This window comes from Spermophilus citellus, assembly GCF_964194105.1.
Source record: "Spermophilus citellus genome assembly, chromosome: 14".
Classification (NCBI taxonomy): domain Eukaryota; kingdom Metazoa; phylum Chordata; class Mammalia; order Rodentia; family Sciuridae; genus Spermophilus; species Spermophilus citellus.
This window is the reverse complement of record NC_138194.1, coordinates 85,946,776-85,970,081: the sequence shown is the minus strand read 5'-3', so window position 1 is coordinate 85,970,081 and position 23,306 is coordinate 85,946,776. Positions and strand designations below refer to the sequence as shown.

General features: G+C 38.7%; 1 protein-coding gene across 5 annotated transcripts in view; it reads right to left on the bottom strand.

Moving 5' to 3' along the window:
- Positions 1–23,306, bottom strand: part of COL14A1 (collagen type XIV alpha 1 chain) — a 205,969-nt gene that overhangs the window by 105,278 nt on the left and 77,385 nt on the right. For 4 of the 5 annotated variants that reach the window (XM_081265815.1, XM_081265818.1, XM_081265819.1 and 1 more), the window contains exons 14-20: positions 20,124–20,263; positions 12,910–13,036; positions 11,551–11,690; positions 10,973–11,105; positions 9,570–9,629; positions 7,929–8,080; positions 2,349–2,478 (exon numbers count right to left, since the gene is read on the bottom strand). In XM_081265815.1, the coding sequence (XP_081121941.1) occupies positions 2,349–2,478; positions 7,929–8,080; positions 9,570–9,629; positions 10,973–11,105; positions 11,551–11,690; positions 12,910–13,036; positions 20,124–20,263 (882 nt within the window). The remainder of the gene's footprint in view (positions 1–2,348; positions 2,479–7,928; positions 8,081–9,569; positions 9,630–10,972; positions 11,106–11,550; positions 11,691–12,909; positions 13,037–20,123; positions 20,264–23,306) is intronic. The other variant, XM_081265817.1, reaches the window with a different exon arrangement.

The following is a 23,306-nucleotide window of genomic DNA, read 5'->3' as shown; positions in this document are numbered from 1 at the left end:
TTTCTTTATTTTCAGCTTCATATTGTCAATATATTTTTAAAATTCTGTATTATTGTTTTATCAATTTTTATAAAAATATTAAAGTCAAATGGAGGAGCTCTGCTAACTGTGATGCGTCTTGACAGTATCACTATTTCATTGTTGATAGAACATAGTTGTTGTACTAATTACTCTTCAAATATGTAGACCATTTACTCACACTTTGAAATAATTTTACTATCGAGAGATTGCTGCATAGAATGGCACTTTTATAATGAGATTCAAGTCATGTTTTCTACAGTAATTGTCTATTTTAGTCTTTACTAGTGTGAGGTAAATATTGATTGATTTTTCTTCATTGTTTAAGTATGTGGGTTCCAACATTTACTTAGCAGCAAAATAAAAAAAAATATAGTAAAAATCCCATTGTATAGGTCAAATCCAGATGCCACTGTTGAGCCTCTTGACACATAAAATATATCCTGTGTAGAGGATGGATATCCACTATCCACAGAGTGGGGAGACTGTATCCAGTGCAGACAATGCAGTCATTCATCCAGTGGAGGAGACCGAATCCAGATACTGGCACTGGCAAAAGTGGAGGGCCAAGCTGGAAACTCCATTACTGCTCTGCTCTTCCCATGGCCAACTCTCCTTCCGCATGACCCCACGGGAAATAAATATGGAAGGAAGATCACAATACTCTAGGCGATCTTTAGAAAAATATGCCAGCTTGGATGGAGTCTGGGTGGAGGCACAATAGCTCAGACACAGGGATGACAGATGCCAATGCCATTGGAGGAGGAGCTAATAGCTATTTGCTTAGCGGAGGACTCTGGGCAGCAGAATTTTAATGACTTGCAGAGACTCAGATGAAAAAAAAAATCCACATTCAGCTGCCCTGGGCATAGAATTCAGTCTCTGACACTCTTCTGCACATGATCTCACGTAACTACTTAGTATTTATGATGGACTAAAAAGATGGTCATAGATTTTTTTTGATCGTCTTTCCATTGAGACATGGAAGCTACAACTCTCTGTTTAGTTCTGGCAGGAATCTGTGACTACCTTGACCAATACACTGCAGCACAAGTAACACTCATTCAGAGCCCTGAACTAGCCCAGCAGTCTCCTTCCTGCCTCTTGGATATCTTGTTTTCATAGACCCCAATCGCTATAAGGATATATGGCTACTTTGCTGAAAGAACCACATGGAGAGGCTCTGACACTAGAGAGAGAGAACTGAGTCTAGCTGTCCCCACTAAGATGCTAGATTAGTAAATTGTCATGGACCCTCTAGACCAAAGCAGCCACCAAGTGAATACCACTGGGTAATGTTAATTGATACCATGCGGAGCTGCCTAATTTCCTAATCCACATAATAATAAAATGGTCACTGTTTGAAACCATCATGCCCTACATTAGTCTTTATGCAAAATTAGATATCCATTACAGTGATGAAGACCCCTGAGACTTTGGAGTACTTTAACCAATTGTTTTCACACCCATTCCTCATTTGATTTTTATGGCCAAGTCATCTTAAATAAACATTTCATGATGTCTCCTCTGTGCCACACTCTGCTGTGGGAGCTTCGCATGCAGAGGTGAAGGGCACAGATGCGCTCCAAGGCTCTCGTGACGCCTGCCCTGCAGAGATGGGAGATGGGCAGTGAAGAAATCCATGAGCAAAAAAGGGAACACAAGGCAGTAAATCGTGCCATCACATGATCAAAAACAAAAGGCAAACAAAAAACAGGACAATGTCACAGAATGGAAACTAGTTTGCATGAGATGTTCAAAAAAGGCTGGGGCAGGTTTGATATTGAACTAAGACCACAGTGAAAAGAAAAAGCAAACATGCCAATATCTGGGAAAGGATGCTCCACAGGAGGGGACTGACTAGCTATAGCCTAAGGAGGAACAGTCATAGAGTCCCATGCCCAGCAGAAAGCAGGATAGAGCTAGGACTAGTTAGGAGGTGAGATCAAAGAGATCAGCAGGGTCCAGGTCAGGCAGTTGTGCAGAGCCATTGGGAGGATGGTGGATTTATCCTGATTCTAGTGGGGAATGAGAGTATTTTGATGAATCCACAGGCCTGGGATGAATCAGATGCTGGAGGACAGAGATTACTTGCTTTTCAAGTCTTAGTTTTCACAGAAAAGAAAACTTAAGCCCAGAGCTGTTGAGCAACTTGCCCAATGCCAGACAGCTTGCGTGTGAAGACAAGATTCAAACACAGATTTTCTGTTTCCAAATCACTTTTGCTCTTTTCATGTCACTATGCTGCATCTTTCAGGATACATTACTGGGAAAAAGACATTTCCAGTTTATGAGTCAGTTCATATTCAAAAGGAGAAAGCGTCACTTACAGGTTCTTCCAGGGGCAGAGACGCTGACACCTTCTCCATCAGTGTAGATAGGAGTCACTGTGACTTTGTACTCAGTATCCGGAAGGAGGGGCTTCAGAAGGAGATTGTTCTGGCTCCCAGGCACCATAACCTGAACAGAAAAGTAGGGACCATCGTCCTAGTAAGACCCCTTCTTCCCACTGACCTACTAATGGAGACATTTAGAAATCATCAGAGACTGTAGACACTCAGAGACCATCAGAGCAGAGGACATGCTCAGAGAGCATCAGAGTAGGGGACATGCTCAGGGCATGGTGAGAAAAGAAAGGGCATGCATGCAAGAGCATTTCTCTGAAATTCCCCTCTGCAGTAACCCTTAGTCTACACCCACTGATACAGAAGGCTCAGGTTTGAAGCTCTTAAACTTTAAGGAGTATTCTTCTCTCAACATCTTCTCAGCACTTGTGAAGTCCTCACAAGACAGAATAATGGTCTGTTTGCCTAGCAGGTGTTTATGGATTAGGAGTGTTCATTTTATAACTCATACTGCTGCTTATCAGTTGGGTTCAACTTAAGTATCCTCTTGCAAACTCAGCCTCCCCTGCTTTCCTCCCTCAGAGATAACCTGACCCCAGCATTTTTATTCTTTCAATTAGAAAGAATGGATGCTAGCCAAGAGCAACAGAGCCATGCACGGGAGCCAAGTTTTCCAAGTTGAAACATATTTACCAGCAACACTAAAAAGTGCTGCAATTTTTTTTTATTTCCAAAAGGAGATGTCTTCCTCAATCTGCAATCATGATCCTTCTGTCTCTAAGAAGATGCCAAAAACAGAAACGCAGCACCAGGGTTAACTGCTCGAGCATGAGTGCCACACACCATAGTATGCAGCAGTGCAAACCTCACATCCCTAAGAGCATAGTGTGGACCAGAAAAGCCCCGTATGCTCAATGCTGAAAGCACAAAACTTGCAGCCTGTGCTCCAGGAGTTAGATGCTGGCACATCTCTGGACCATTTAAGGAACAAAATCAGGCCTGGAAAAAACACTAGGATGTGAGAACTAACCCAAATGGGTTGAAGGGAGTCACAAGACCAGAACAACTAGAGACTTTTCCATTCAAGGGCTGGGTGAAATGCCAGCAGGCAAGGGTGGTGCTGTCTACTCCTGGATGAAGGAAGAAACCTATAAATCATGAAATAAGCCTTAGGAAGCCTCCAGTTGAACCCAGAAGCAGCTGTTGCTAAGATATCACAAAGCTCTAAAAAGCAATATTTTTTAATATGAAAAAGGAAGTCTGAATTAGATGATTTTATATTAGATTAATAAGATTCTTTTCCTCATAGGAAGGAGCATTGAAAGGTACAGAGCTGCATTGATGTGTGTACACAGGGTCCTGGGAAGGAGCAATGAAAAAGAGGGCCTCTGCTTTATTCTAAAGTCAGACGACCCTGGCATTAAAGACTTTTAAGGAAGAACTGTGACAGTGGGTGCCCTGACTTATATCACTCAGACAGTGTAGCTTCCTTTGGGGTATTTCTCTTAAATATAACTCTTTCAGAAAACAGAGCCAGGGTTTTCATTCCAAGCTGTCTTTCTAGCAAACCACCCATGTGGATGTTCCTTAAATAAGGTCATCTTTCATATTGAAAAGCACATGACATTCCAACCAATCAAGTTCAGCCTGTGGTATATTGAAAAGTGGTGTGGTTATTTTGAATAATTCATTTTGCTTGCCAGGAAGTTGTTGCTGTGAATTAGAACAATAGCTCTCACTTATCTAGCAAGTATATGTGCTGGGTGCTATTCAAGAATTTGAATACAGTTATTCACTTAATCTTTATCACCACCTTGTCATTTCACACATTTGCATATGGTGAAACTGAGGCCCACGTAGCTCAGTAAAAGAACATAAATGTGAGAATAGAGTCCACACATTCCTTTAACATTGGCCTCCTACTTCACACAAATGAATTGCTTTAAACTTTTTTTTTTTTTTATTGGTTGTTCAAAACATTACAAAGCTCTTGACATATCACGCTCATGATACTTATTTGGAAAAGTGAAATGGAAATTTCTGGAGTATGCAAAGTTCTTCCTGCTTGGCCTCTGCTTGTTTAGGTAAAGCAGAGTAAAACAAACAAACAAACAATTGTGAGTGTGTGTGTGTGTGTGTGTGTGTGTGTGTGTGTGTTCCTCAAGTGTTATTGTGCTCTGTGTGATTGTAAGACCAATGTTCTTTGGCATAGGACCACATCCGATGGTCCTACCTTAGCTTCATAATCTAAACTTAGATGCACCCCACTTTCTATTTCTAATACTACTACTAATCCATTTGTATAGCACTAACACTTGAGGAAACAATCTATCCTTAATTGGGTTTCTATATAAATTAAGAAAGTGCTTGTAAGCTGTGTGCACAAATATATAGGCAAAAGAAGACGGTGGTTGTATTTATAAAACTAATCTATAAAGGATGCTCATGGTTAAATAGAATGAAAATTTTGCCAATAAACTTCATGTTTTTAATTTTTGCAGAAATGCAACTTTATCTGGCTCCATTATGACCCAAATTTCTTCAGAGCAGACCGGGCCACAAGCAGCAAATTGTTGCCTGGAGTAGAAAAAGGATCCTCTGTATCTCACTGGAGTCTCATTTTATAACAGTCCCATCTGTTTTTAGACAGTGGTTCTCAAACTCTCTGTGATTAAAGACTAAGAGTTAATTTTGATTTAACTCCAATCCACTGTAGACCAATATCTGCATAAAATACAATAATACCAGTTTGCTAGAAAAGTGATCATAATCTTGTTCTTGGATGGTTGCAGCAATGTCAAATGGCTATCCACATTTTTAAAAGCTTAATGTTAAATCTGAACTTATCATGTAGGAGACCAAGGCCCATTTTGAGTAGTCCTACTCTAGAAAATTCCTTACAACTGAAAATTCAGGCCATGGTTAATGCTTTTTTTCGGGTGGGGGGGTACTGGGGATTGAACTCAGGGGCACTCAACCACTGAGCCACACCCCCAGCCCTATTTTGTATTTTTAGTTAGAGACAGGGGCTCACTGAGTTGCTAAGTGCCTTGCTTTGTGCTGAGTCTGGCTTTGAACATGCAATCCTTCTGTCTCAGCCTCCAGAGCCACTGGGATTATAGGTGTGCCATGGTTAATGCTTTTGAAACCCAGGCTCTAGAAAGTCTGGTTTTTGATAAATAAATAAGAGATCTCCCTGCTCTAACACAATGGAGACAATGTTGTTGCCACTTTTTCTAATTTCAAAAAAGAGTTCAAAGTTAATCTTTATGAAATATTGGCAGGCAGTTTTATTTCTAAGTGTTTAATTTTTTTTCTTGAAAGTGTCTGGTAGATTTGATTATACCTAGAATCTACATAAATAATTCACATACCTTAACTTTATAAATTTAATTACCCTGTTTTCTTTGGTTTGCAATGCTGTATACTGTACTATTCTCCAACGCTCTCTTATTCTTTCCTTATATAAATACAATCAGTGTTTACAGTTAAGGAAAATTTGGAAACATGTTAGGAATCATACCTCTTCTCTGGACACATTTCCTTTTGCTTTTATAATATGTTTTTATCATCTGTCTTTCTCTGTATGCATCCTTATTTTAAGATATCATTTGGTCTGTGTGATTGTAAGACCAATGTTCTTTGGCATAGGTCCACATCTGATGGTCCTACCTTAGCTTCATAATCTAAACTTAGATGCACCCACTTTCTATTTCTAATAATAACACTAATCCATTTGTATAGCACTAACACTTGAGGAAACAAGTTCTCAATCTATCCTCAGGTGAGTCCCTATATAAATTAAGAAAGTGCTTGTAAGCTGTGTGCACAAATCTAGTTTAATTAAAATGCACCAAAAGAGTTTGATATTTAATGAATACTACAGTACATTTTTTAATACAGCAAAAGCAAAATACAAAAACAAATACTTCTGCATAGTAAATAATCACCACCAAATATATCAATATTTTTCATTTTTATTAAAGGTTTGTTTAACTGGGGCAGACTAAGAATTTGATCTTTTTCCCCCTTCGTGTAGGTGTCCAAGTGTTTCAAAAATAAACAGTGCTAAAGGAAAGAAACTAGCAAAGGGAAAATTATCTAGATACAACCCAAAGTAAATATTATTATTATTTCACCTTGGCTTGTGTAGCTCATAAGTGCATGTGTGAGATTAAATTGTTACTGTTTCCTAATTAACAGGAATAATTCACCAAGAAGCTAATGTGTTTCTTGGAAAGAGTAAGAAAAATTCACAAGAAACAAAAATGAAAAACCCATAGTCTGGAAAGTTTCTATGGATCTCACTTTTAGGAACTGAGCCATGATAGGAAGACAATGTTAGGAAAAATAAAACACTGCAAATTATTACATTAATTGCCATACTTAAGTACATTTTTAAAAAAAAATTTCAAGTCATGAATCATTTGAAATGTATGGTAAGAGTGGATTTTGTTTGAGATCATTAACTTTCCATAAGTATCCCCAGACCAATTCATGGATCTTCTGGCTGTTCACAGGGATAGGGTTCTTATTGAGGCCTTCATTGGGCCCTATAAGCTTTCCTCTTTTCATTATAAATACAGTCCTCTCCTGAAAGAAATTTGAACTCAAGTAATAGTTTATGTATACACATAAATAAAAAATGATTTTCCACCCAAGACTTTTTAAGGAAGGAAGGGAAAGAAAGAATAATGCTATTCTTGAGCAGTGATGAATTTCAAAAATTTCTTTCTTAGAGTGTCAAAACTAATGCAGCACAAGACCAAAATTTCAATTAATGAGGCTCGCTAAATTATATTGCATGATGAAAGAGACAAATTTCTTCTGGCTAAACACTGGAGTTATCTGGTTCCTAGACCCACATCTACAAAACAATTTCAAGTTAAATATGGTATAAATTAAGAGAACATGTAGAGGCTATGATTAAGAGGGTGACAGGTTTGCCATATAGAAAAAAGAAATAAAGATAGATCAACTTAAAGAAAACACAACATATAAAAATCTAAATCCCTGAGGAGAGACGCCCATGATTAAGATATATAAGAAATTACTATAAATCTTCTTGAATTGATATCAGTAAAATTTAAAAAAAACATAACTATTAGTTAATGGATGGCATTTTGCTAGAAACATTTCAACTACATAAAAAAAAAAACCTTCCATGTGTGTTTTGCTTGAAAAGCTTTTTATCTGATTGCCAAGTGCAAAAAAATGTTAAATACTGATCTGAAACTTTATCCACCTATATCTACAGATATAAGTATGTGATAGACCTTTTATGACCCAATTTTGGTATTCCAAGTCATCAAGGCAGCAGAAGCAATGTTATAAACAAGATTTAGAGGTTTTATAGCTTGAAGCACATGTGTGGAAAAAAATTGGAGATAGAAAGCTAATCAAGAAATCAGCAGTGAAGTTTGAGTTTATCAAGAACATTAGCTTCTGGAGATGGAAGAGTCATCAAGCAATGAGCAGTAAAGCTTTCATTAGTCTCTGGAGACTGTTTCATTAGTTCTGTTAGGAAAGTCTGTGGAGTTTCTATTTAGCTGTATTTATACAGACCGTTCCTACCACTTCTTCCGCAGGGTCCCCTTGTGCTGTCAGGTAGGTCACCCTAAACTGCTCCACATGGCTGTCAGAAATGTCCCATGTTACCCGCAGACTAGAAGTGGTTTCATCATCTACAACCAGGTTTCTGATTCCTGTCTGGAAAGCTGAAATAAACACAATCGAGGATTAAAGAACTTTCAACCCCTTCATATTCCAAAATGAGCCATGGAGATTACTTGTGGAGTGGCAAGGAGCATCACTGAAGATAGATCTATGATGCAGAGCCACATGAAGCAAGAACAGCTGCACTCTAGTGGTTAATGGGAAGTCAAGGTAGCTACAGGTTTAGGAGAGCATGGGTTTAAGAGATGTTTACAAAATGAGGTCATGGACTTCTCTAGATTATCAGCCTTGCATACACACTATTCAGGACACCCTGGGAAAATATCCTGGACTGAAAAATCAACCCATGAACCTAAAGGGGAGCATGGACATACGCAGGTCACACTACCACTGTGTTGAAGAAGTGGTCCTGCTGCACCAGATCTCATCACCCTTCGTGTGCAATCAGCATCCAACACACATCCCACCTACTAGTCCCCCATTTTGGTTTTGACATTTGTCATTCAAGAACATCCAGAGTGCCTTTATCCATTCAGCCCACAGATTTTATCTTTTCTCTCTGACACTTGTCCAAACTCCTTCACCTGTGTCCTCATCTCTGGAGGTGCCTGCTCCTTCATTTGTTCAATTTTTTTCCCTTTCTCCCTTCTGCCTTGACTGCCTTTTCCCCTGCTCATCTCCACCGCATCTTCCTCTTCATGCATTTATTCACTCGTTCTGAAAACATTCATTGCATTCCTCCAGTGTGTTTGACTTCGTTAGGTCTTTTGAGATATACAGGACATAACCTTGACAAGAGTAGGAAGAATGTCGCAGAAGAGATAAAAGATGGACATTTACCTGGCAGGATACCAGGCAGTGGGAATGGGAGGGAACTCCTCAATTCAAGGCAAAGAGTTCCGAAATGACAGGAGGAAATGGAGAAAGAGTGGGAAATACAGTTGAGGACAGGAAGGGAAGCAGGAACTATCAGGAAAGATCTTGGATGTTACAATAAAGAGACGTTAGGGCACAAAGGAAGGTTCAGTAAAGATTAGTTGAAGAGGAAATGAATGAATGAATGGGTAACTGTAAATCACTGAAGTGAGTGTATATGTTACTTAGTTACCTCTGGTAGCTAGTTGGGAGGTGTATTGCAGTGGAGGGGACAGGAAATAGCTGATGGACTAACCAAATCTTATTGACCCACAAAAATGCACAAAAACCATGACATAATAATTCTCAACAGAGCAGGAGATATCTCTGAGATAAAAAGGGGGGCAAAGACCCCCAGTGATGTTACTATGTTAACATGCTCTGGAAGGTGAATGGGAATCTAAGACAGAGATGAAAAAGGCAGAGAGATTTAACAGGGAGGCTGGAGTAATAGAAGGCTGGAGTACCATGGTAAAAAAGATTTTGAGAATTTGAGTGGCAGGAAATGTGAACCGGTTTGGTAGACATGGAAGAGGGCAGCATCTCTTCCCTAATTATAATGTTAAATAAAATATGACTTCTGTATTGGAAAAATGGGCTCCTCTGTGTTCTTACCTGAAGTTACAGGGCTGGTAGGTACTATGGTTGTGGCTGGTTCTGTCCAAAAACTATCAACTAAAAAAAAATTCATTATTTTAAAATTTTATAATGACAATACCTCTATACATTTGCATAAATCAATAACTTTTAAAGAAAATTTCACCTCCATTATCTTACTTTCTTCCTACAACAAACTTGACTACGGTTGGAAGACAAGAAAAGTGACTCACAAGTAAGGCAGGCATATCTGTTCCATGAATAGGGAAACCAAAGCCCAAAGAGGCTGGTTTCACATCACAGATACCAGACTTCATATAAACATCTGAATTACATCCATAAAATTATGAAACCTCCCAATTATTTTGAAATAGCGGCATAACCGTGATAATTAAAGGAAATTAAACAGAGTTGCTAGACCAAGTTGTGAAAGGGCTGCCAAGCAAGACCACCAAGGAGGGCAATGTGCTCTGGCAAGAAGTGCATGGTCTCTTTCCAGTACCCTCCCTGGGTGTACATGGAATGGAGCAGCGGAGGTGCTTTGCATTCATGTGCTGATGAACACATCTATTCTCCAGGTGCTGGAATACTGGCTGCCAAGTCTCAATAGCTCTAGGAATTGCCCCGCCAAGGAACAGTGCAACTCCAATAATTGGTGATGTGGGGATGTAAAGGCCCAGCTCCTTTGCCACAATTTGGGGCAATTCAGAAGGGTGATTCTAGCCCTAGAGCTTTTAACAGCATGAGATGACGGCTCAGTTTCACTTCTCCCTATTCTCTATCTCACAGCTTTCAGTTCCTTACATAAGTGTCTCCTAACTGCACTCTTCAATAAACCTCCTCGACGCAATTTTCTGTCTCAAAATCTGATTCCAGGAAACCCAATCTAAGACAGTTTAATACGCAGTTAATAGCTCACATTTAAAAAAAAAATGAAGGAATAAATCAATCAATGAGTAAATTTTTTTGTACAAAATTCTTGGAACCATGATCAACTTGGAAAATTCCAGAAACTCTTGGACCTGTTAGCCATAGGTTTATTTATTTGCCAATTTATTCATTCAAAAATTATTCCGTCCTTTCTTCCACCCACTCATCCATTCGTGCATCCATCAATCCAATGAATATTTATCATCCAGTGAAAACAAACCAACAATTGTGTTAAGTGTGGAGAATACAATAATGAATAAGACAGATATGATCACTTCCTCGCAGTGGTAAGAATTTAGAATGTTAAGATTTTTCACATGTCCGTTTCATGGAAGGTAGAGATACATGGCGAACTCTGAAGGACAGAGAATAATTGAAGACTCCACAGCCAGGGACAAGGCAGACAGAGAGGGAGCCTGGTGTGGTGAAGGGAGTGTCCATGTGGATGGTGGGTGCTACTGAAGTCGCACTTGCCCCAGAACAAGACTTACGTGTGGTCCCTACAGCGGTCACCACCTCACTCTCACTTCCATCATCAAGTACGGCCAACAGCGAGACTTCATATTCAGTGCCAGGTTCCAGACCCTCAATAACATACGAATCCTGCTCTTCCTTTAGGTCAACCTAAAAAGTATATAGTGCTTAGTAACCAGGTTTAGTTGAATTAAAAAGGGGAGAAAAGGCTCTTTTTTTTAAAAAAAAAAAAAAGGAAAAAAATGTCATTCTGAGTGCAATCAAGAAATAATGAAGCATAATGAACGCCAAGGCTGCTGAAATCAATTTTAATTATCAGTATTATTAATATTCTAAAGGTTGTACTTTGAAGTTTTTATTACATGTTCTGTAGGAAAGTAAAAGAATCTAGAAATATATTAGATACATGACTGAAGCCCTGGAGACAATGCATTTTAGTCTTAGAAAAATAATATGGTTTGACCTTTGTGACACTCCATGGCTTGCACAATATTAATGACCTCTGGGATTCTCAATCTTTTTTAAAATGAAGACCAACTCCTGTGCAGCACAGAACATGCTCCGGATCCATTTTCATCTCTTTCAGACGACTTACCTCTTCGGTCTTCCCACCGTAGACTGGAATCCACATCAACTTGTGTTGCCCTTCCTCGGCAGAGAGGGGATGCCAGGTCACTCGAAAGCCGTCTGTCTTCACCTCGTCGATTTCCAAGTATTGCTGGGCTGGAACTTCCTCTGGAAGCACAGGAAGATTTTGTTAGGGAAATGAAAGGGCAAGAAAGCCAAAACTCAAACAGCTCCCAGGGGCTGTGGGAAGAAAAAACTCCATAAGGAATCTTTTGCTTTTGGAAAACCATAGGAGGAAAGGCAGTACCCATCAGTCTAGTGTGGCATTACATTTCAACTTCCAGCATCTACCAACAGCATAAATTAGGAAAACCATGGAAATAGCGGACTTTCAAATTTTGTCCCAGTAATTCCAGAACTCTTAGACTATTTACTTGCCTCTTTTAAGTATGAAAAAAATAAAAATGCTATATTCATAATTTTATAAAGATATTATCTTCCCAGTATTTTGAGTAAATAAACAAAATGGTACCCCAGAGACTGGAGAAATGTTTCCTTTTATGTTTTTTTTTTTTTTTTTGCTTTAGTAATTAAATTATTCACTGGTACTACATTCTGGGGAAGAATCTTCATCTTTCTAATGTTCTCACATGGATGTCATCAGGAGTGAAATGTTATTTATCAGACCTTCCAAGATTTTGTGAAATTATTGTATCTTTGTGTAAACATTTCTCAATCAGTACTCTCATTTCTTTCTAAATTACCTGTCATCTCTTCAATACAGAACTAAATTTGTGTCTGAGGCCAATTGACAAATTCAGAAGGCAAACAACACAATTGTTGCCCCAAGAGGCAAAATGTTTTATAATTTCTTGGGCAACTACAGAGTAAATATAGAATAGGAAAATCATGTATGCATACATTCTATTTAAGACATTCTTTCTTGTGTTAATATTTTTTTTAGGCTCCATGAAAACAGAAATAGCTATAATGATGCGTTAGGTTAAGTAATAAGAAATTGTCACTTTTTTGTTGGCCAAAAATGATTGGATATCAGTATTTGGAAATGCAACTTAATGAACACACGTGGATGGAAAAGGGAAGCAAAATGTTTACATCAAGGAATAAAAGAAGAAGGTGTGAGGTTAGAATAAGAAGAATGCACAGGCTTTTTAAAACTTAGACCTTTCAAAGGTAGACAAACTTCTCTCTTTTCTTCACTCTGGTACAAAACAATTAGTACATATGCTAGCTATGTAATGGTTTGTTAATAATATTTTAAAAGTGAAAATGCAGTATCTTTAAAATCACAACTGAAGAAGCTGTTTTAGGTTTTGGTTTCTATATGATTACTTTTGCAAAACTTCCAAAACCTAACGAGGCTTACCTGTGGTGAAAACTCCAACCAGAGGCAAAGACTGCCCTTCTTCATAGATGGAGAAAATGGCAATGGAATACTCGGTGAGGGGCGTCAAACCTTTCAGAGGGAACGTAGTGATCGGATCGACCTCAACCTGCAAGAGAGAATCGTCACAGTAGCTGTATCCGATGTTCTCTAAATACAGCAAGCATTTTATTATGGTCTGTAGTTCACTTGGCAGACAGCAGGGCTATAAAATACTTCAAAAAGCCTCCTGAATTATAAGACCAGTCAGTTTATATATACACTATTCTAATTTTACACCCTTCAATAGATTTCCTGCTGGTTAATTCTCAGGACAACTTTAAAACCAATATTGTTTCCATTCCTGAAGGACATTAAGTGTGCACAACCTCAGAGGCTGATATAAATACATTTAATGTTTCCAGACAGATCTACTAGAAGCAGCTGGCTTTTGGTCTTACTTCCTGGGCTCTGCTGGTTCCAGGGCTGAGTGATGTACAGACACTGCTATAAGAGCTGCACAGGTACCCAACCATGCAGAGGAAGGGTATTAATACTAAAGAAAACAGTCAAAACTAGTAAACATTTGAAATATCCCTTTATCTTTCACAGAAAGACTTATTTGGGAAAATATACATGAACCTTTTTGGGGTACCTAAGGGATGAAATCCTGAGGATAAGAACAAAGAATGTAAGAAGAGGGAAGGGTTAGAACACAACCAAGAATTGACCTTGAGGAAAGAAAACAAAGAGGAGAGGAGAGGAGGATCTATCAGGCAGAGTCCTAATCAAAGTCACCCTTGAGGAGAGAGAAAGAGGAGTAGACCCATCTTCTTCATTGAGAGGCTAGGTGTTGGGCTGCCGAGGGGCACAGGACAGGAACATGCTGGGAACCTACATGTGGTGTAAAGCCCGGGCCTTCACACGCCTTCTCAATTAATCCTCACGAAAATTTGCAATAACTTAAAATAAGGTACCTTAGCTCTGACAACAGTCTCTAGACCATTGAAACAATGGTCATATTTATCTGAGAGTAGACTGCCAAATTAGGTTCCACTTAGAATGGTTTCAGGGGACATTGTTGATCGGCATCAATAAGTTCTCTAGTTTCAATGTTGTCAATGACTAATCTTAATGCCACCCAACGTTAAAAGGAAAACCACTCATCCTTTGAGTTTGTTCATGGCAATCACAACAACCTTTATCCACTGGAACCTTCAGTGGCTATCCATTGCCTCCAAAACCAAAGCCAAGCACCCTGGGTTTGGGTTTGGATGTCCTTGCATGATCTGGAGCACAAGTCCTCTCTGCTATAGTCCTAATGAACCACTGGTCATTAAGCTCCAGCCACAATGGTTTCAGGGATAGACTCAACGTTTCCACCTCAGGGCCTTTGCACAAGCAACTCATTTTGTCTATGACCCTATTACTCAGCTCTTTTCAAAATTAGGTCTTCCTCATCTGGCAGGATGTCCCTAAAGATCACCTCCTCAGAGGGTTTAGGTTTCTCTTTCCACATTTCTCTAACACTGCCCTTGTAGTTTCCTCCCTGGCACAGTGACATTTGAAAGCTTTTTATTTCTTTGTTTATTTAATGTCTGTCTCCTGTTGAGCCCTTGTGGGCAGGGCCTCGATTAATTTCTTTGCCACTGTAGGTTTAATTGTATTCTCTAATGAATAAAATAAGTGAAAATGAAGATAAAACTCCAAAAAGCTTTTTTTAAAAAAAAAGAGAGATAAGAAAAGTCTTATATAAATTAAGATCTGGTCCAGAGACCACAGAAGGAATTAACTGTAGGTCCAAAACTGTTCCCATCTGGAGAGCAGAGCGTCCATTTTATGGAACTAGAACCCTGAGCCACTCTGCTGGAGGGCCAGTCACGCCTACCTTCCAGGTCACCCCAGTTGAGATACTAGCCTGGGGAGACGTCATCTTGGCAGTTCCAGCCCCCAAGTCCCGAGGGACTCAAGAGTCACCTCAGCTGACCCACAGGGTGGAGACGAGCCGTCCCTGCTGAGCTTTGCCGCACTGTCTGACCATGGTCCTCCGTTTTAAGCTGAGTTTCTGTCACATAGCAATAGTTCACTGAAACTCTGCATTATCTTCTCCTGACCCAGGGATCAATAACTTTACAGCTTGTCCTTAGCATCTAGTGTTTGCCCCAGCCTGGCATTATCTGCATGTTTTAAGTTTTTTTTTGTTTTTTTTTTTTTTTTTTTTTTTTTTAGAGAGAGAGAGAGAGAGAGAGAGAATTTTTAATATTTATTTTTAGTTCTCGGCGGACACAACATTTTTGTTGGTATGTGGTGCTGAGGATCAAACCCGGGCCGCACGCACGCCGGACGAGCGCGCTACCACTTGAGCCACATCCCCAGCCCTATCTGCATGTTTTATACACACAGAGGCACTTGAACCTTACCATAGCCTGTAGGTCGCTGACTGTCACCCCCAATTTGAAGATGAGAAGGGTAAGGATCTTGCCTCAGAGGAAACCAGCTGGGGCCAAGGACTGAAGCCGAGGCGTTTCCAACTCTAAATCCTATTCTCTTTTCCCAGGATGATTTTATTATTTAAACTCAGAGAGAACACAAATCCATATTCAAAATATGAGTTTCAGACACATTTTCCAAAATTATGCTTAGATATTGCTTTCTACTGCTTTGAATCATCACAGCTAAGATGTATTGAGCACCTACTGTCAAGAACTTGACACATTATTTTGTTTAGAGGTCCTTCCCATGTATAAGAATGGGTTTCCAAAGAGAAACCTGAGGTCCAAAGAGTTAACTGACTTCAGTAGTTATAAAACTATCAAATGGAATTCCCTTAGTCCTTGACCACAGATTTCTAAGTCTCAAATCTGTGACAAATAGGAAGGAAAACATACCAAACATACACAAAAGCTGTTAAAATCATATTTCTTTAGGTACACTGAGAGACTAAATGGGGAAAAAGTGATAGATACATAGTCTTTATATATATATATATAGTCTATTTAAAAGGATCTAATTTATTTACTAAAACATTTTATTTGATACTGAATAGACTATTTTAAACAATTTAATCATTGTTTATTTTATTTTATGAAGACTTTAGGTATCATTTATTTTTATTATAATATTAGGTTTTAATATATTAGTTCTGGAACTGGTTTCATTGGTGGTGATTTAAAAATGTAAGAGAAGACTCTGAAGAAAGGGTAACAAATTATCATGATCTCACTGTTTTGCAACTATCTTTTAAGAATGATTTTATGAGTCCAGCTAAAAGCTTAACTTCGCCTAATTTGGGAAGGATGAAGAGTCCTCGATGAGCAATGAGGGATTTGGGCTGCACTCTGGGCTGCTCTCTGGGCTGCGCAACTGAGTCATTGCTGTTGGGAACCACACTCTCAAGGGTCTAAAAACTGTGGCCTTTGCATTTATGAAATTCAAACGGCAGCACTAATTCTCCATCATGTATGTATACTTCCCAAATCCTTTTACAGTGAATGCAGACTGAGATAGCATCTGTCCATCATCTGACAAGTCATGCTTTTCCAGCATTTGGTTCTGTAAAGACTGCATGAGATTCTCTCCAGAATACTCAGCTCCTGGCTTGTGGTAAACATCCAAGTGCTAGCTGCCATTATCATCAGCAAAATTGCCACCATCATTATCATCATCAGTTGATGTGTCCTGGTTTACTTTTCTTTTCCCATCTCCAAAAAGTTGGCAGGGGGACCTTACAGAAAAGATAGAGAGGGAGGAGAGAAAGTGAAGGAGGAAGAGTGGGAGGAAGGGGAAATTAGGTAGGGAAGGTAAGAGGAGGAGGAAGGGAAGTGGAGAAATGTTAACTGCTTTTAAAATAAAAGCTTTCATGTTATCTTCAAAGTAGATTTTAGTTCATTCCAGAATGTTTAGGGGGATTTCCTAAAGTCCCAATTGTGCATTATCTAAACATAAAAACTTAAATTCATAGAAATTAAAGCAAAACTGGTAGAAATATTCACTCTCAAAGATCATATATTCCCAGGTCAGGTAAAATAGTACTTCATTTAAGTAAAAGATATACTTATGCAGCAATGTTGGATTTGAGAATCAAGAAATAAGGGCTGGGCATGGTGACACAAGCCTATAATACCAGCAGCTTGGGAGGCTAAAGCAGGAGGATCATGAGTTCAAAGCTGGCCTCAGCAACTTGGCAAGCCCTAAGCAACTTAGTGAGACCCTGTCTCTAAAATAAAATACAAAAAAGAGCTGGGGATGTGGCTCAGTGGTTAAGCACCCTTGAGTTTAACCAACAGTACCTCCCCCCCACCCCGAAAAAAAGGATCAAGAAATGAGAAAACATATGCACCAGTCAAAATAAATATTTAAAAATCCAAGCAGCATTAATGCGTTCTATTCAAATAAAATTTTCTTAGATCTTCATTCAGAGTCCATTGATTCATATTTTAAATTCAATTTTAGCATAGTTTCTAATTTCCCAGAAAAACACAAATTAGAGATAACAAATGCTAATGGCGTCCCTAAGGTTGAACAGAAATAAAAAAAAAAGTCATTCATACATTCTAAACAAATATATTTGTGTAGGGCCATTCTTTGCAAAAATAAAAAACGCAAAATACTAGATGAGGCCATAACTGCTACTAGGATCTGAATCTTTGTGTTCCCCCTCCCAAATTCATAAGTTGATAACTAATTCCTGGTGTAATAATATTAAGAAAAGGGGCCTTTTGGAGGTAATTAGGTCATGAAGAATTAGAGCCCTTGTAAGCTCTATGGAATCATCTGCTCCTTCCACCATGTGAGGACACAGGTGGGTGTCCATGATGAGCAATCTGCCCTTACCAGACACCCAATCTGCTGGTACCTTGATCTTGGGCTTCCCAGCTGCCAGAGCTATGAATAGTAAATTTCTAAGTTACCCAGTCTAGGCAATTTGCTATAGCAGCTTGAATGGACAAAGACAACAGTCTTTTTCATTATATACTTATGTTATATATTACATAGCCATAAATATACCCTACCTATATGAAAGTGTACTTCTATCTTATAGAAGTTATTGCTAAGGAAGCGTGCTCCACAATAAAGAAACATTTATTGGTGAATATAGCTGTCATGTTATTTGGGATGTTCAATTTTTAAATTGGTAAATTTTATACAGAAATAGAAGTCCGTCTATCTCTTCAAGAGTCCCATGACCTGGCAGCTCCCTGGGCATAGTAGGAGCTGAGACCTGCTGTATCTTGGATGGCACTTTTGCTCTTCAAAGCCCATTATCCATTATCATTGATCACTGGTCTCAAATTGCCCTTCAGTAGAGAATTTCTTCTACATCTATGTCATCAAAATGGGAACGCAATATATAGTGTAAGTTAACCTCATGTTTCGGGGAAAACAGGTGAAAGTGTATTTCTTTGCAGGTGTATCTGTTTGTGCACATTTATTTTATCCATCTGATCCTCCTACAGGGTTAGGTTTGCAACTCTTGGGAAAGTGGTTTCTTTATCACTGGTGAAAGAGAAATACCTCTCACTCAGTGGTTTTCATTTCAATCTTTTTACTGCTCTAGGTTCCTGTCTTCAAACACAAAGCAACTAGTCCCAATGACCCCAACTCATCAAAATGATTTACCCTCAGGATTTATGTAGTCTTAATGAGAGATGTTGAGCTGTACTCCTGTAGGTTATAAATGTGCATTTATGGGCCATGCATTATATACAAGTTCCCTTGTAAAGGTGCATTCTGTAAACTATTGCCTAGATTTAACTGTAGAAATATTTTATCTTGATATATGAAAATACTTGCTTTATTTGATGATAAAATAGAAATGATGCAATCCAGCATATTTCTTTGTCCTAACTTCCTGGACCAAGATGAGGAAAAATAAAATAAAAATAACCTTGCTATCTTACCAAAACATAGTTTCAATGAAAGAATTTCTGAAAGTATTAGTCATTGCACGCATGATTCTGATTCTTCATGAGTTTACTAAGTTCTATTATTTGAAAGCACCTTTCTATACAAAAGTAGAATTGTTCATCTTTTTAATTTTGTCTCATCTAACTCTTTCAGATGTCAGTTTAATCAAAAGCAGAGATAAACTGAATAATGTTGACTCTGTTTCTAGTTTGATTCGTCCATGAAAGTACACACTTTCCCAGCCTCACCCACCGTGGAAGATGGCATTTTCCCAAGATGGTCACGTCAGTGTACATCTCCCATCATACATGCTCCTCGTACGTGACTGACAAGCCTCCTATGGTAGGTGGTATCTGTTTCTCTGCCTTGTATACAGGCAGGGGCTTGTGACATCTCCTAGTGATGGAATGTGGTGGAGGAAATATCAAATGACTTCTGAGCCCTGTCATTGTAACTTCCACTTTGTACTCTCTCTCCCTAGACGTGTGTTGTGGACTCCTGTGCCAACTCCCCTAAAGCTGCATGCCAGAAGCATCATGTGAAAAGTCTACTTAGAGACTTACTCCATCTGTTCCAGTCTTCTCAGAGCAAGTACCAGACATACAGATTCACAATAGCTAGCTAGGGAGCCAACCTAGGTACCCTTCAACAGACGAATGGATAAAGAAAACGTGGTACAGATACACAATGGAGTATTACTCAGCCACAAAGAAGAATGACTTTATGAAATTTGCCAGTGAATGGATGGATCTGGAGACTATTGTGCTAAGTGAAATAAGCCAGTCCCAAAAAGCCAAAGGTAAAATGTTTTTTGCTGATATGTGGAAGCTAACCCACAATAAGGGGTAGAAGGGAAGAATAGAGATTCAGTAGATTAGACAAAGGAGAATGAAGAGAAGGGCGGGAGGATAGGAAAAGACAGTGGAAGGAATTTGAAATAATTTTTCTTTGTACATATATGAATACACCATAGTGAATTCCATCATTGTGTATATCCACAAGAATGGGGTCCTAATTAGAATAAGATATATTCCATGCTTGTATAATTATATCAAAATAAATTCTATTGTCAAGCATAACCAAAAACAATCATGAGAAAAAAGAAGCCATTGAGAAGATGCCAACTCCAGCTAATATCTAACTTCATGTGTGACCCTGCAGCTACAACTGCACATGCAAGCCTCAATTTCTGACCCATAGAAAGGATGAAAGAATATAATTAGTATTGCTTTAAGCCAGAAGCCTTTGGATATGCAGCTGATAACTCCACACAGTGGCCTGAAAAATTCATATCCTATTCTGTACCTTACCTCATTGATTTCAGTCCCATCTGCACTGGTGTATAAAATCCGGTAACCACTGATCTTTCTTGATGTAGGGTCCCAGGATAATCGAGCACTGTTAGAGCCAATATTGGAGATTCTCAGGTTTCTTGGTGGAGATAAAGGCACTTCGCAGTAAATGGAATAGAAAATAATTAGAATTTTAAATCATATAAAAAAAAGACAAGAAACACTATCTTCTGAACTATTTCATATGAAAAGTGTCACCAGGATAAGAATTTATAATCCAAAATAAACAGTGAGTTGTCTACTTAGCAAAGAAAAAGTTTTCCTGATAGAGAAAGAATTACAGTAATAAAGATATATATCCCTAGAAATAAATAAGATTTAAGTAGTATTTTGTGCCTTTTTCCTCTGGTCAGTGCTATCATTATAGCCTAGTGTAAATAAAAATCCTAACGGATTAAAAACAAGGACACTGAAACAAAATCTCAGCTATTTCACTTGACTATCATGTGACTCTGGCAAAGCCACTTTACCTCTCAGCTCCATGATTTCTGTGTGTAAAATGAGGAAGATGCCGTCTGCCATCTCCACGTGGGTGTCTACTAGGCATCTCCAACTAACTTCAAAACCTGGCCCACTGACCCAAACTTCTTCCCCAGTCTTTCCTTCTAAGCAAATGGAAAACATTATGTTTCCTGTCACTCAGGCCCAGAACTTTGGTGTCGTCCTGGATTCCTTTTCTCTCACAACCCACTTTTTATCCACCATCAGTGCTTTCAATAAATATCCAGATGGTGACCACTTCTCACTCTCCCCACCTGGCTTAGAGTTCTCAATGGTCTTTAACTGCAGCCAGTGGGCTCCTGTAAAACCCAATGCCATACACGTTTGCTCCGCTGGGCAAATCTGTCCAAATGGCCCCCAACTCTCTAGTTCTTACAGTGACCATTCTACCCCTCCATAACTGGACCACTGCCATCTTGCTGCTCTCTCTCCCACCATCCTGCCTTTGGCTCATGCCACTTGCTGGCAACTCCTCTGGTGCAGGAACCTCCAAGCATGCTCACACAGGCCTCTGCACTTGCTATCCAGTCTGCTATGAGGCTCTTCCCCCAGGTACCTGCATGGCTGCTGTCCTTACCTCCTTCAGGCCTGAACACACACCACCTTTGTGCTAAGGTTTTCCATCCCGATGCTCCCCTAGCGATTTTCTCATTTTATGCTTTTCTCTGCACATTTTTTTGTTTATTCTCCCTCCCCCGCTATCTCCACCTCCCCCCCACCTCTCTCCACCCCCCGAACACCTAAACACATTGAAATCTCAGGGGACTGAAGAATTTGGCTTAATTTTGTTCCCAGCTCTGTCTCCAATATAGAATATACTCAATAAATATTCAAGGAATCAACGAATAATTACCTGCCCTGGAGTCTCATATTGGCTTTTTGACACTAAATTAAAAATGAATACTCTCTTACTCTGCTTTACTTTAAAATTATTCGAAGAAATATTTCTGCAGACTCCTGGCTGTTAGCTCCATAGCTTTTTTTTAACTTCTTCAAGAAGCCTCTTCTGATTTAACATATTGAAAATTGTTCATAATATTTGAGAGTTTCATGAGACTTCAAGTATAGATTTATAGTATCAATAATTGTTAACATTTATTGAGTACTTTCCATGGGTGTGTGTGACACATAACATGTTATCCCATTAAACCTTTCATTAGACTGCAAGGATGAAGTTGTAATCATTCCCATTATATTGATAACTAAAGGGAGGTAGCTTGGTCAAAATTACAGTTACTAGGAGCAGAAGACCAGTAAGAATTTAACCCAGGAAGTTGATATAGGAGCTGGTGATATTGACCAGTATGCTAGCTAATCTCCTCCCTCTCTCTCTCTCTCGCTCTCACACACACACACACACAGCACACACACAAAACACACACACTCCACAATATCCAACAGTGCTGATAGAAAAACCTTGAAGACAAATTTGAGAATTACAGGCCATAGTCACAGGCATAATACTCCCTATCTCAAATGCCAATTCTTTCTTGAATGTAATACATACTGATTTCCTGCTAATAAAGAACTTAATAGGAGTCAGTGACCTTCTTGATACTTAAGGGACTAGAGAGAAAGTATAGGAAAGAGAAAAGCAATATAACCATCATTCTGAACACTTCACTCTATATTTTTCTGCAATTCAGTTGTATTTGGCAACATAACAGAATAAAGTCCAGTTTCCTTAATACAGAAAAATGCCAGTCTCAGGGACTGTTACCCAGAACATCACCTTTAGTACCTCTTTTCTTTCTTTTTTTTTTTTTAATCAAGTCAAGTGGCATATTAGATACTTTCTAGTAAAATTCATTTCTTTTCTTCTGTCCCTGTTTTTTTTGTTTGTTTGTTTGTTTGCTATTTTAATTGCATTAGTCTTTCTCTGAAGTGTGAGAACATAGCATTAATTAACGTAGAATGAAGGTGTGAAAACATATTTCCTTAGCATTAAACTTCTGTTATGTATTTCCCAAGTACAATTTCCAAGCACTACAGAAAGTTGCTCTCATCCCTTTCCAAGGCTCAGAGTTGTGGGAAAGTACCCAGGGCCTCCTGAACTTTCCTATGTTTCAAAAGATGAATAAAATCATGTTTTCAGTAGTTTATGGGAAGACTTATTAGTAAATCAGGGTAGTTACATAAAACAGACTATTGACATATATTTAAAATATAGATAATGTCTACATTTCCTAAAAGTATTATAAAGTCCATATATTTACTAAAAATTAGCTATAGGATTGGGCATGTAGCTTAGTGATGGAACACTTGCCTAACATGTGCAGTACAGGGTTTGGTCCCCAACATGGCAAAAATCAACCAAACAAAAAGTCAAGACTAGCCTTGCCAAAAATTTCTTAGTCAATTAAAAAAATACAATAATAGGCTCAGATAAAAGGATAGCAAAGATTTTTAGAAAAAAAATTATTTGTCTTGATGCGTGGAAAACAGATATTGAGTAATTATGTGCTAAGTGCTTTCACATGTAGTACTGTATCGAATCTCATATCAACCACTTGTTGTAAGATATTGTTCTTCTTTTAATAATTACAATACTTGCCCGTTGTCACCCAGCTGAAATATGACCTAAGCTAAAATTCCCATCCCAGCTGCTGTGATTCGAAACCCTTATAGGGCTCTTCTTTC